The sequence below is a fragment of the Haliotis cracherodii genome, unplaced genomic scaffold (genome assembly GCF_022045235.1).
Source record: "Haliotis cracherodii isolate W230 unplaced genomic scaffold, xgHalCrac1.p SCAF_15, whole genome shotgun sequence".
NCBI lineage: Eukaryota > Metazoa > Mollusca > Gastropoda > Lepetellida > Haliotidae > Haliotis > Haliotis cracherodii.
This window is the reverse complement of record NW_027266270.1, coordinates 33,859,549-33,874,404: the sequence shown is the minus strand read 5'-3', so window position 1 is coordinate 33,874,404 and position 14,856 is coordinate 33,859,549. Positions and strand designations below refer to the sequence as shown.

At 40.0% G+C, this 14,856-nt stretch overlaps 2 protein-coding genes across 3 annotated transcripts in view; both read left to right on the top strand.

Moving 5' to 3' along the window:
- LOC139462073 (uncharacterized) overlaps positions 1-4,937 on the top strand; it is a 34,497-nt gene extending 29,560 nt beyond the window's left edge. The window contains exons 1-5 of one of the 2 annotated variants that reach the window (XM_071243574.1): positions 273-318; positions 1,406-1,578; positions 1,876-1,924; positions 3,277-3,369; positions 3,933-4,937. In XM_071243574.1, the coding sequence (XP_071099675.1) occupies positions 1,417-1,578; positions 1,876-1,924; positions 3,277-3,369; positions 3,933-4,360 (732 nt within the window). In that variant the 5' untranslated portion in view covers positions 273-318; positions 1,406-1,416 and the 3' untranslated portion in view covers positions 4,361-4,937. Of the gene's footprint in view, positions 1-272; positions 319-1,405; positions 1,579-1,875; positions 1,925-3,276; positions 3,370-3,932 lie in introns of those variants that run through there. The other variant, XM_071243575.1, reaches the window with a different exon arrangement.
- A 2,681-nt stretch (positions 4,938-7,618) lies between these two features.
- Positions 7,619-12,584, top strand: LOC139462072 (uncharacterized). The gene is made up of 5 exons (XM_071243572.1): positions 7,619-7,683; positions 7,794-7,993; positions 8,997-9,042; positions 11,260-11,367; positions 11,520-12,584. Exons 2-5 carry the CDS (start codon positions 7,814-7,816, stop codon positions 11,945-11,947), a joined length of 762 nt encoding a protein of 253 aa, XP_071099673.1. The 5' UTR covers positions 7,619-7,683; positions 7,794-7,813; the 3' UTR covers positions 11,948-12,584.
- Positions 12,585-14,856: the final 2,272 nt, after the last annotated feature.

Below are 14,856 nucleotides of genomic sequence, written 5' to 3'. Positions count from 1 at the left end.
CTGATATAACGAACTATTTTTTGGTCCCGACTATTTGTTGTATATATGCTGTGTGTATGCTTATAACGAACTACGGTTATTACGAACTAAAATTAGTGGTCCCCTCGAGTTCGTTATAACCGTAGTTTACTGTATCTGTACATTGTAGCCTTCGTGCATATATAATATAAGTGCAATGATGTTGAGTAGATATAAATGTCGGAAATGGGAATCATGTGATCTTTAACGTCCTGTCAACGGAAACCCTGGGTGTATTTTAGTATGTAATGTGACTGTTAGCGTGTGACTGTACACATACAGGGAAGTTGACAGAGCCATGTAAGTATACAGATATTACTGCGTAGCTATGTTTCTCTCATGTCTTTTCTTGATTTGGATACATTTCTTCCCATCATAAACTTGTGTCGTTAGCTGGGCAATCTTTAACATTCGATCACGCGAGCATCCTTGAAGATTAAGATGGAGGACAACGTGCCATGCATTTGTACTTGGTTATAATCTAAACACTCGTCTTTATGCACTGCTATATACACTTGTGACGTGTTGTGACGTTAGGACCGTATTCCACTTTATAGTGTGTACCCAAGCGCTTACTTTTCCTAATATTTAGATTAAAACACAAATAAAATACACAAAATGATTTATCTTCATGAGAAGACGAATAACGTGTTGTGAGTCCAAACAAATGTATTTTGCCAATCCTTTCAGAGAAAGTAAACATGTCTTGTTTAACGCTGACTGAAAAATGTTAATATAATCTGCCTCAAATATAGCCCAGATTCCACTCGAAATGTCAAAATGTCGGTCTGTTGCATTATGTGTCACAAACAACGCATTGTGTGGTCGCAATTATATATACATATCCGTGTCATAAAGTTGTGTCGACATGACTTGACTACAGCATCCACAGTGACTGCTCAAACAGTATTTACAGCACTTTGTGTTAATTAGGGTGAATGTATGTCCCACTCATCACGTCGTTGGTCTGTATGACAAAAGGAATATGGCATTGCTACTTTTTTATCACTGGGTTTATGGATTTATTGTTCTAGAACCTTAGAGGCAATGTCGAAAGACAAATTATTTTTATATGTGTCCTCTTAAGTTATCTCATAAAAAATATGTCAAATAAAATCAGTAAATAAAACTTTTCATTTTTAATAATAAAACAAAAGAGTTATTTCCCATAATTTATTGGTCTACTGCTGTAGTTTACAGACGCGACAAGGAGAAAATTTACATTTCACTGAGTTGGAACTTTGGTGGATGTTGACGGGAAATTTAGGCTCCACAATTTCTTGACATACCTGATGCCAATTTCTGGCCGGTTATAGCGTGGCCGATAATGACTCACAAACATAAATGTCAGAAGCACAATAAACGTCAAATATGTTTTCTATTTCAGTTCCTACTGCCATGTGGTCGGAGGAACGAACGCCGAGGTTGAAGAAAAATATCAAAATAGTAGCGTGCGTTTTGATAATTGCCAACATCGTCGTTGGAGTGGTGGTTATCTCTATTACTAACATAACACTAGTAACCCCTCAAACACAGAACATACAGACAAGGCTGAGAGAGGTTCTAATATTTTTAATTCCATTATACACTTACATGCTCATGGTCGAAGTTATTACATATTTTCACTTTCTTCACAGTATGTTTAAATATTCACCATCATCATCAGTAACAAACTGATAACATTGCAGAAATGGCTGGTGGTATTTTGCAAAGGTTGTAGAGATATTTCTGTATTCATGACTGTAGTTTTCACAAACTTATCACATTTCAATTCGATGGCAGATACGTGTCTGGTGAATACATGCTGCTTACTACCACAATATGTACAAAAGTGTTTCTCTTTGTCTTCATTTTCAGATCTACAATAGGTTGTATAACAACCTAGACTTTGCAAATGAACAATTCGGTAGATTATTTTTTTCTGAAGTTCTATCTAACCTGTGGAATGAAACATTTCGTGAATGGCTGCATTGATAACCTGTTATAAATTATCTACTACTAACGTGAAATATTTTTTATTTCTCTCAAAGATGCGTGTTTGCAAAACTGAACCATCCGTCTCTCAATATCTCTTTGCAGTGTATAGAGATGCTTGTCCTGGAAGTCCTCTAGAATGAGTATCTGAAGAGAGTGTGTCCTCATTTAATATGGCTTGAATATTACTGGGAACGGCATCAAAGAACATTCACTCCATTGAAAATGTTACTTTTGTGTCGCCGGGTCGTAAAACCAAGTGATCGACGCTCTTCCCTTCAAGTCACCCATTGTCTTTGCGCTCATTAGGCTATCGCTATCGAATTTGTTGCCGGCATATTTTATTCTCTCGCATTTTGTTCTTATGTTCTTATCATGTGTCGATTTGATATACGCTATATCATATGTGTATGCAAGCTCACTGACATATTGAAATTGTTTAAGTAACTTTGAGTTTCAAGCCGTAGCGGGATTTTCTAGTACTGTGTAGATATTTCGCATGTATTTTTGTCATTTTTGCCAACTTACTAAATGTACATATCTAGGTAGCTATGTTCATCCCTTTTATTTTGACAGTTTGGTCCCAAGTCTTTAGATTGCCTCTCTTTGATTGCATTTAGCTGATCATAATGATACTATGCACTTTTCTACTTTGTCTAATATTCGTTTATATACTTATATTAACACCCTAGCTTCAGGAGCAAAGCTCTTTGCATGTATTCCCCCAAATTTAGAGACAGTTACACGTGATGACCAGACAATACAGTGATTGAGCGAGCCCGACAAGCCGATCCCGTTGGTCGCCTCTTACGACAAGCATAGTCGCTTTTTACGGCAAGCATGATTTGCTGAAGACCTATTCTACTGATAATTCTCACTACAGTTACACTAACCTATTTCGTATTGAATGTTTGTTTGTTTGTTTGTTTATGGTTTAACGCCGCACTCGCAATATTCCAGCCTTATGACGGCAGTCTGTATATAATCGAGACTGGACCAGACAATGCAGTGATTGATATCACAAGCATCGATCTACATAATTGGGATACGATGACATGCATCAACCAAGTCAGCGAGCCTGACCACCCGATCCCGTTAGTCGCCTCTTACAACAAGCTTAGTCGCCTTTTACGGCAAACATGGGTTGCTGAAGACCTATGATCAGTGTTGAAGACTACATACATTTCAAAGCCAAGTTTCACCGAGACTGTCTTATCACACATACTAAAGTCATAATGTCATATTTACTGAACATAGCTCAAGACCATTCTTTCCCTTAATCAGAAGAGACCAATGAGGGTGGTGCACCGGACCTACAGCTCCTAAATCTCCTGAAGCCAGTTGTGCATTTCTCTGGTCTCGACTTCGACCTAGCAGGTAACTCAGGCGACATCAAAATATGATTTTAAGGGTTTGGTTCTTTAACCAACATTTATTTGATGTTTTACTCAAATGGTAGAAAATGATGAAATGATATATAAATATTATGTAAAAAAACGATGTTATGAAAGAAGATTGTCCTGTTATTGTTAAAAAAATAGTTAGTCTTATAAAACACACAAAATATTTATTTATTAAAATATATTTATCCTGATGTTACTTCTAGCAGGCAATGATAACCGCACTGTGGCTGTCAGAAACTGGGCCAATGCTTTAAAGTAGTGTACTTATATATATGCATTGAAATACCAGAATATGTATTATCCATTTCGGGATTGTAATGTTTTGATGCAATTCTGTTATTTCTCTCATCGTAAGGTACTATCACTCCCATCTTATATTGAAACCGTCTTCTCCAAGCTCTCTAACTATCTCTGATATAAGCGTTCTTTTTAAAGTTACACTTTTCTCCCAGCTTAAGATCACCTTATAATGTAACCGGCCTGAAACGTATACACATATGTTAATGATGTTATTATTTACATTTTATGGTGCTCTAGAACGAGAAATGAACTCGACCACGCTCCGAAACTGGGCCAACCCTGATGGTTCGGACAGAAAGCTCCTGTACAACGGGATGAGCTACGAGAACGGCTCCATCACAGTACCGGCAGCAGGAGTGTACCACATCACAAGTCACGTCAAGTTCTACGTCGGGGACAACAGGAAGGATGACAAGCCTCTCCAAACATTCCAGCACCAGGTTGTCCGCTATAGCGCATCCAGCCAGACACAGGTCGTTTTGTTTGAGAATGCCGTGACTGAGTGTAAAGAGGGTATCAACGACGGAGCTCACCTGGAGTACCCGAGTGATGCTGGTGGACTGGCTCAATTAGATGCTGGAGATAATGTCATAGTGAGGGTGTCTCATTTCGATCTCCTGCAACATGATAGAGACTGGCACTTTGCTGACATGTATCTTGTTTAACATGTTTATAGACCTTACCTGGGAATGGTTTCTGATTATACATGGTATAAGGATCCTGGACTCATTTCCTTTCGGGAAACCTATGATCTCCTTTCGCCCCGATTATTTTTCTACGTTTTCCAGCACTATACCAGTGCTCGTGGGTTTGACCAACATGGTAAACGTATAAGATCTGCATCATTTCCTCCCACATTGATAACGAGAATACTATTCAAAGCGGCGTTAAACCCAACTCTCTCAGTGATAAAGAAAAATGTTAACTGTTCGTTGCTTATTGTTTACATTCATACGCGGGCGGTCGATTAGCCTAGTGGTTAAAGCGTTCGCTCGTCACGCCGAAGACCCGGGTTCGATTCCCGACAAGGGTACAATGTGTGAAACCCATTTCTGGTGTCCCCCGCCATGATATTGCTGGAATATTGCTAAAAGCGGCGTAAAATCATACTCACTCACATTCATGCGCAGTATATAACTTGACAACTAAATGTTTAGCAACAATAACATCTAATGACGTTTTGAGTGAATGGAACAAGTTACATTTTAGTACGTGTTGTTTTGGTTTGGTTTTGTTTTTAATAAAAATAGGCTTTATGCACCGGGTTATTTTGTTTTTAGAGCATGCCTAGAAAGTTTATATAAATTCTAAAGTACACTCTTTTACCAATTTGTTGGTTACTGAATGTAAACGCATGTGCCGCAGATGTAAATATATTTTCAGGGAACTTGAGATATGGAATAATTAGCCAGGGACACACTAACCAAACATTATTCAAAATATAAAGAGGCATCAAACCAAACTTTTTTTCACCTTTATTAACTATTAAACAAATATGATTTACACAATGGCATCAAACCCAACTCACTTAAAACAACCTTTACTAGACAAGCCACATTTCTTTTCATAGTAACTGGAATTCTTAAAACAGCAACAACCGTGAATGAACTGAAAGAGCTTATATTACATCCGTGACCAAAAGATTTAACATACAATACTTTAAAAAGTATGTGCATAATTTACATCTCTATATGTGGCATTGTCGTGAAATTCACGTTTCATAACACAATAAATGTTACACCAGTCTAACTGACCCGCCATCAGCACAGAGTGTGTACAAAACACTGAATCTGTCTAAGCCAGACTTGCGTGGGACAGGGATCAAATCTTCTTTAGCTGTCCGATTAGTCAGAAATTCTATCCAAGCAAATAGTTACCTCATGCAAAATGAACGGTCAAGATTGAAAACAATAATTACTAAATGAGGTGACTTGTGAAAGGGCGTAGTGTGTGCTTGTGTGCATTGTTCGACTTTGTTAGTTTGTGTGTTGTTTGACGACATATCAAGATGGCCTGTGTCAAAGCGTGAGCAGCCTGCGCCCGTCGGAGTACGTATAACACACAATCAGCTTGGTCATGATCAACCAATCCCCATTACAAACGGGGGTAGGGGTGGCCCAGTCGTCTAAGGCGCCGCGATATTCGCTGTGTAGAGTTGCGTCTCTTGGTCACGCCAGAAACCTATGATTGTGGGTTCGAATCCCGGTTCGCCCCGATTATGTTTCTAGGTTTGTCAGCACCATACTCGTGCTCGTGGGTTTCACCGAAGTGGTAAACGTCTGAAACCTGCATCACTTGGGGCTTTACTCCCACATTAAGCTGACACGCCGCGATATGACTGGAATACTGTTAAAAGCGGCGTTAAACCTAACTCACTCACTCACTCACTCTAATGACAAACATGGTGTACTTTGGGTTGATACTAACCCAAATTCCACTTCAAAGACTATATTCACATCAGTATGGAGCTGTAAGACAGAACTATCACAGAAACACATTCTGAGTATGTGTTACCTAGGCATGAGTGTAACTCGTCATGCTGAGTTAGTCAAATGGCTGTCACATTGATCCATAGTTACACAAAGTAGCCCATAGCAGGTGGAGTGGAAAGGCATTGTCCTGCTGTTTTTTTTTAACGATTCACTCAGCAATATTACAGCATTGATCTACACAACTAGGAAACGATGACATACATCAACGAAATCACCGAGCTTCACCAATGCCGTTCATTACAGACTTGGGTTGCTGAGGACCAATTCTAACCTGGATTTTCATGAGGGTAGGCTCTGATTTGAATCAGTACCTCACTAAATCACCGAGCTTACCCAATGCCGTTCATCACCTCTCATAACAGACTTGGGTTGTGGAAGACCAATTCTAACCTGGATATCCACGAGGGTAGGCCCTTGAAACAGTACCTCACTAAATCACCGAGCTTAACCAAAGCCGTTCATCACCTCTCATAACAGACTTGGGTTGTGGAAGACCAATTCTAACCTGGATATCCACGAGGGTAGGCCCTTGAAACAGTACCTCACTAAATCACCGAGCTTAACCAAAGCCGTTCATCACCTCTCATAACAGACTTGGGTTGTGGAAGACCAATTCTAACCTGCATATCTCCGAGGGTAGGCCCTGATTTGAAACGGTACCGCACCACGGGATCGGTTGCGACAATCGTTGTCGCATGAATGATGATGCTGAGATTGTGTATTGCGGACGAACCAAGAAGTACACCAGTTTCGGTGAAACCTCGTCAGCCCAGATCAGCGTCATCACCCTCCCTAAAAATTTAATGTTTCAGGTGGCCCATTCAGCTACACATAACGGTAATGATAACTTCTTAAAAACGTCTGGAGATAGTCTATGTTACATTTGTTGTTGACTGCTTTCATAAAATACCGTTTTCCATAATAATAAGAAATCCATTGTTCGATTCCGACTATACCTGAAGCATATATTTATGAATCACGATCAATCGGTGATGATACCAGGTGTTCGAGAGTGTGAGCGTATCATACTCCTTCACAAACTTAAACAAAAGCACATGCAAGTATTCACCTGAACAAACATATGCTACAAGTCAAAATAGGGAATACCGACGGACATCATTGTCATTGATGCGTCAAATTTGGAAACGTCCTCCACGTGGCTATCATAGTTTACTAAAGCCTCGCATGTCGCATCCTGGTGTGACAACTTTTGTAAGAGTTGTATAATGCTCTTTCAAATCTTCGATTGTGGCTCTTTAGTTTACACAAAGGCTAGAGCTGCTGGCATATTACTCGACATGAAAATGGAGAGGTAATAAACAAGAGTTCTATACGTTTATACTTCACTCGTGACACAGTGGCAAGCTGGTGGTGCATTGTTGAAATTTAAATCAATAAACTAGTCTATAATCGCCCATCATTTGGCAGTCATATGATTTAGGCCGCCAGAGGGTGGTTCGACTCTTGTTACCTGTCGACAATATTCATCCGTACAGGTAATGAACATTTTTCATCTCTTGAAAATATATACTTGTATTTGTACAATAAAGTCTTGAAATGGTATGCGTTTAATCTTGAAATGATATAGTTTTGTATCTTCACACAGGAAGTGGGTACACATTTCAAATGTGTTACAGAATGTCTCTCTGTCACGAAAACAACCAGCGACTACAAACTGCGAAAGTCTGTGCTTGTTTTCTTCTGCTCCTCAACCTGGTGTTTGGTATAGCTGTGATCACAGTCTTCTCCTCAAAGTCACCCCACACACGACAGAGATCAACAGACTGGGAAAAGGTTTTGGAAGAGGTACGCATTCATTCTGGTTATGCAACACTGGAAGTATAGCTGCATCGTGTGGCGATGAAAAATATTATTGTTTGTTTGTTTTCTTGTTGTTGTTTAACGCCGCACTCAGCAATAATCCAGCTATATGACGGCGGTCTGTAAATAATCGAGTCTGCACCAGAAAATCCAGTGATTGACATCACAAGCATCGATCCATGCAATTGGGATAGATGACATGCATCAACCAAGTCAGCGAGCCTGACCACCCGATCCCGTTAGTCGCCTCTTACGACAAGCATAGTCGCCTTTTACGGCAAGCATGGGTTGCTGAAGACCTACTCTAGCCTGGATCTTCACGGGTCTGAAAGAAATGAAGTAATATGGAAATACTTATGTGTTATTTGCATTATCTAGAGTCGCAAAATGGCTGAAATAATGCCGATGCGACGTTTAATTTTAACTCACTCACTCATTATCTACATACTTCGGGATTATCATCTCAATAAACCAGTCATGATCAAGTATTCATATATTCATATTCATATTCATTCACAATGCAATCATTGACAATTACTTCTAGACATTACATGATCTAGTAAGAAAAGAAGTGACTACAGAACTAGTACACACTACCCAATGAAACAGCACTTGATACTGAAACTTCTCACGTCCTTGACTCCTTTGCCATTCTGTAACGTATGGCAGCAATTGGTAGGCTATAGAGTCACAGAGAACAAATACAGACAGAGAATGTGACATTTATTTCATATACAGCGTTTGGGCATATAAATTGATCACTACCTTGACGTTACATACACAATGTGATGATGTGTAGCTCGGAATCTATAGTGAACTGTCACTATATGTGATTATGTTGGTTTTAGCAGGGAACTGTATAACTTTTAGACAACATTGTGTACTAATACAGTTTGCTATTACATAAATTATTATTATTCTAGTATCGAAATTCCCCTATTCTCTTGCTTATAAAATTTTCTGATTTGCTGAATTAACTGTATGGTAGGTGTACCTGGACACAGTGGATGTTTCAAGACAAAGGATTCCTGAACGTATGGGTTTATATGTTATGGATCATATTTTAATCATTTGTGTCTCTCTTTATTTCGGTAAATGGAGCCAACGACCCATGTGTACATTTCATTACATACGCGTGGAAAACATACAACACATTTAAGTAAAATATTTGACAAGGTACTTGACCAAAAGAGTAACTTGACTCTCCATCGTAAATAGTTTTAACTAAAGTGTAACTCCATACTAGAGTATGTCAATACTAGATTAAAACTGACCCGTAATTACTTACGAACGAAACGAGTTTCGAATGACCATAAAGTAGCAAGACGTTCAGTAAACGGTCAAAGTTCGAAGATCAAAGCTATTAAAACATTTTCCATACATGAAGAAGGTAGCAAACATATATATAATAATATATCTCATATCAATAAATGATAAAAGCATGCGATTAGACCGCTAGAGAATAAGATTGACGGGAACCAATGCGGTCACTAGACCGTGACTAAACTGCTTTTACGACTCTGTGACAAAAGCTAGAGTTGGAATACACGTACCGCTTCTTGGGGCCATTAAAAGATCAAATTTATTCTTATAAGGGTAAAGGCTATATGTTTCATGTATACATCTTGAACGTAGCTGTGTGTACGCAGAGCAAACTAATAGGAAGTGATATTCATCCTCATTATATCCATAATTACATTTGGCATAATCGACCACTTTGTGGTGTATTACCATGCATCTACATGTTTTAATACGCAGTTGGTGTGAAAAGCATCGAAATTGCAAGGACCACTTTGAATTTCATGACAAATATGCAATTGAGGTACTGCTCTGTCCCAAAGTATCTTGGAAACATTATAAATGATGTTTCGGTACCGTTTAGGCCATGAATTATTCCTTTGCAAAGCTGTATTTTCGATGTGTAGATTTCGCAGAAGATTTCGAGAAAACATAGCGCCTAAGTAATGTAAAGCGATACACACTTAAGTCTGCCCTTTGTAAAACCACTTTTCAATCCTTGGTAGGTAGAGATTTCTTATGAACATGGAAAGGGCTTTGTCGCTTTTATTAATATCAACCTACTTTTAGTAGTTTACACAGTAAACATATATCGTTTTCCTTTCTTTTCATGTAATTCCTTGAATATTTCCCATTGACACCAAGACACAGCCACAAATCAACCCTCATTTAAACCCCATCTTTTTTCCCTTATAGGTAATGGATAATATGTGTTACATTTATTTGGTTTTCGGTTTACAAAAAGCGTCGTCATATCACAGTCTTTACATAGCACCAAAGTAGTACATCGATAAGTTACGTATTTCATTTGGGATCTTACCAATGGTCCACCTGAATGGTCTTGTACGTGATCTTTCAGTTGGTAAAATCCCCTACGCCCATCTACTGACACATGGAACAAATTTATTTATCATTGTGAGTTCAAACGGTACAAAGTCTGATGTTCGGTACGTTTGGGAGACATTATGAGTGAGTGAGTGAGTGAGTATGGTTTTACGCAGCTTTTAGCAATATTCCAGCAATATCACGGCGGGGGACACCAGAAATGGGTTTCCCACATTGTACCCATGCCGGGAATCGAACCCGGGTCTTCGGCGTGACGAGCGAACGCTTTAACCACTAGGCTACCCGACAGCCCCGGGAGACACTATGATCTACATTGTGTCCTAAGGACTCTCAATGTGGAAACAAGTGTAACGTGACAGGCAAATGACGCTATGACGTCATGTTGTCCAAACAGGCCGGCCGGGCAAAGACGGTGACTGACCAATCAGATAGCTAGGTGTTTTGACGAGTAATGATAAAATTGCTAAGACATATTTCAGCGACCGTACCATCCTACAACGGTGTTCTTGTAATGTTGCCAGCCAACCCGCACCAAATGTCATGGGGACACTTTGGAGTAGATAATAGTGAGTGAGTTGGGTTTAACGCCGCTTTTAACAGTATTCCAGTTACATCACGGCGTGTCAGCTTAATGTGGGAGGAAAGCCCGAAGTGATGCAGGTCTCAGACGTTAACCGCTTCGCTGAAACCCACGAGCATGGGTATGGTGCTGACAAACCTAGAAACATAATTGGGGCGAACCGGAGTAGATAATAACATTATGTTAATGATATTACTGTAGTTGTTTATGGTCGATATTTTCATGCCTCTGTGCGTTGGATCTGTAGACATAAATAAGTATAAACTTAATTTAAACACTCATTGTGTTAATTGTTGTGTTGGCCTAGATGCGGACAGAGACGAGCATGATGACAGTGATCCTGACCTGCAACTTCTTAATTTGTTGAAACCGGTTTCTCATTTCTCTGGTCTCGATTTCAACATTGAAACTGCAGGTATGTAGGACACATTGCGTGATGGTATAAGCGACCCTGTCAAAGTTACATATTGCTCCCAGCTTAAGATCATCAAATGGAGTAATCGGTCTGAAATGTATACAGATATCTTCGCAAAATAAAAAAAATATTTACATGTTATGGTGCTCTAGATCGAAAAAGGAATTTGACCACACTCCGAAACTGGGCCAACCCTGATGGTTCGGACAGAAAGCTCCTGTACAATGGAATGAGTTACGAGAACGGCTCCATCACAGTACCGGCAGCAGGAGTGTACCACATCACAAGTCACGTCAAGTTCTACGTCGAGGACAACAGGAAGGATGACAAGCCACTCCAAACATTCCAGCACCAGGTTGTCCGCTATAGCGCCTCGGGCCAGACACAGGTCGTGTTGTTTGAGAATGCCGTGACTGAGTGTAAAGAGGGTATCAACGACGGAGCTCACCTGGAGTATCCGAGTGATGCTAGTGGACTGGCTCAGTTAGATGCTGGAGACCAGGTGATGGTGAAGGTGTCCCACTTGCAGACGCTGAAGCATGATCGCGACTGGCACTCTTTTGACGTTGTACTCATCTGAGGATACGTGAAAACCAAAGGACATGACTTATTTCATATGTGGCCCCTAAAGCACAATTGTAGAAGAACACTCTAAAATGTCAAGTGAAGAATTTATATTAGCGTAGTACAAAAACATAAAACATTAATAGAAACATGTCTCATTACATCAACATGTGTTGTATTTCGAATATTATTATATATGTTTAGCTTAACAAGAAGATATTTTAAGAGAAGGTTGTTGTATTTTTCAGAAATATATTTACTACTGTAAATCTTGAAATTCTCCTCTCAAGCATCAGAGGATTTATATCTAAATAAAATGTCTTCTGTCAGGTTTACAGGAGAATTCTCACCTTAATCCAACCTTAGATTAATCCAATCACACACCAAATAGCACCGCTTATTAGCGCTGAGAAGAGTTTTTCCGCTGAAAGAAAACAAGGCTCATGTCGGCCTTTGAGGCAGTCGCAAAAAATGAGACACCGTGTTGCGTGGGTGGCGTCTGTCTGGACTTGCAGGTGTTATCAGTGATGACATAAGTGAGTTGAACTCTTGCCTTGACCCCAGCAGTGACAATTCCCAGGATGTAATTCTTGTTTGAATGACATTGTTTATATACTTGTTACAAGTGCTGCTCAATAAACAGTGATGTGGAATACATAGTTGTTTGTTTTCAGCGTATGTCTAAGTTGGTATTTCTGATATCCAAAATGTCTTATCGTTGATATAAATGCGATGCAGAGGTTTCTGGCGTGTCCAAGGGACGCAACTCTGCACAGCGAATCGCGGCGCATTAGACGACGGGGCCACCCGTTCCCCCAATTTCAGTTGAGAAAGAAGAAACGTCAATTTTAATTATACTACCGAAATAAATGGCAGCCGTTTGTAAAATCCCTTCTTCTTAATGTTATAAGTGAATGATTTCTAATGATAGATGAAGAATGTCAATCATGAAAATCATCGAGCTTTTATTATTTATTGAGTTTTCATATACGAGTTACGTAACAGTTTTCACATTCTCATGTTGATGTTAATGTTTAAGTCAGTTGTGTGTCAATGAATGGTTGGTTTGTTTGGTGTTTAACGCCGCACTCAGCAATATTACAGCTATATGACGGCGGTCTGTAAATAATCGAGTATGGGCAGTGATTTACATCATGAGCGTAATTGGGATCGATGACATGCATCAAACAAGTCAGCGAGCCTGACCACCCGATCCCGTTAGTCACCTTTTACGACAAGCATAGTCACTTTTTACGGCAAGCATGGGTTCCTGAAGACCTATTCTACCCGGATCTTCACGGGTCGGCAGTGAGTGTTAAAGTGTAACAGCAGGGACCGATATCTCACATCAGTAAGTTTGGTATTACGCTGTTTTTAACAGTATTTCAATTTTACATTCTCGTTCGCCCGCTTCAGCGGTGTTCAGGTATCCCTGGTCACGTGCTATCACGTGCTTCCACGTGCACACGGAGAACTGTATTATGACGACCACTATTAGCAACTGACAGGGACGGTGGGGTCGCCGGGTTACGCGGAAGACTCGGTGCAAAACCATACTCACTCATTCACCCACTCCCCACTAACGACTGCAAATGTTCTGCTGGTAGTGGGAATGTCACGTGGGTTGTGTTGTGTGGAATTCCCAACGCCCCTATCGAGAGAACACCCACCACCAATTTTGGTTTAATGATTTACATGTTACATACTGAGTGATGCATTCATTCATATCTCGGAGGTACTATCATACGGTCCCAATCCATCTATTGATTCTAAATTTAAGTATTCAATTAGAAAGGAATGTCTTTGTACACACCGTCCTGCTTTAAACGCTTTTCACCCAAAATAATGGTGGGTGTTTATAATGGAGTACAATAAAGTGTATGGAATTGTCTTTCCACATGGTGATCGTGAACATTTCAGAGCGTCATACGTGATATTACATACTGTCAACGTGCAACGGGCCAATGCATGACTATTTGCAACAGATGGGTTCCGTCTCGCAGCTCGACAATATTGACATGTCCACGAGTAAAGTTGGATAGGGGGTCAGTGCATCACGGGTACAGGTGCACCTTTCCTTCGAGGTGGTGGTGTTTGTTGGTTAACGCTGCACTCGGCAATAATCCAGCTATATGACGGCGGTCTGTAATTTATCGAGTATGGACCAGATAATCCAGTCATTGACATCATGAGCATCGATCCACACAATTGGGATACGATGACATGCATCAACCAAGTCAGCGAGCCTGACCACCCGATCCCGTTAGTCGCTTCTTACGACACGCATAGTCGTCTTTTTTGGCGAGCATGGGTTTCTGAAGACCTATTCTACCCCGGATCTTCACGGGTCACTTTCTCTCGATTTCTAGGACATTTCATGTCAGAAAGAATTCCTTAAATCTGTCCAGGTTATATGAATTATGACAGATCAACACTTTCAATCGATCCATACCATTGCAGAATGTCGTTTTTACAAAGTGCATATTATGCAGTTCCTTTAATCTGAGAGAATGGAACTACTGTAAAATACGTTTATAACGAACACGCTTATGACGAGATGACGGATATTACAAACTTAATTTTTGGTCCCCGCCATTTCCTGTATAGATTTTGTGTGTATGCTTATAACGAACTACGGTTATAACGAACTTAAATCAGTGGTTCATTTGAGTTCGTTATAACCGTAGTTTACTGTAGTACGGCAGGATCTCGAAGATGTTATTGTATCGTACCTCAGGTTGAACCTGTCCCTTTATTTATTTTACAAACCTCGTTAGGTGATCGAAATGTGATGCGTTTTGGTGACACAATCGCAATTACTGGATCCCATCTTCCAATCAAGCTATTTCACGTCAGGATTGTCGTCAGTAACAACACTAAAGTCTCGTTTCTGGGAAACTCACTTGAAACGTTGTTAGGTTTTCG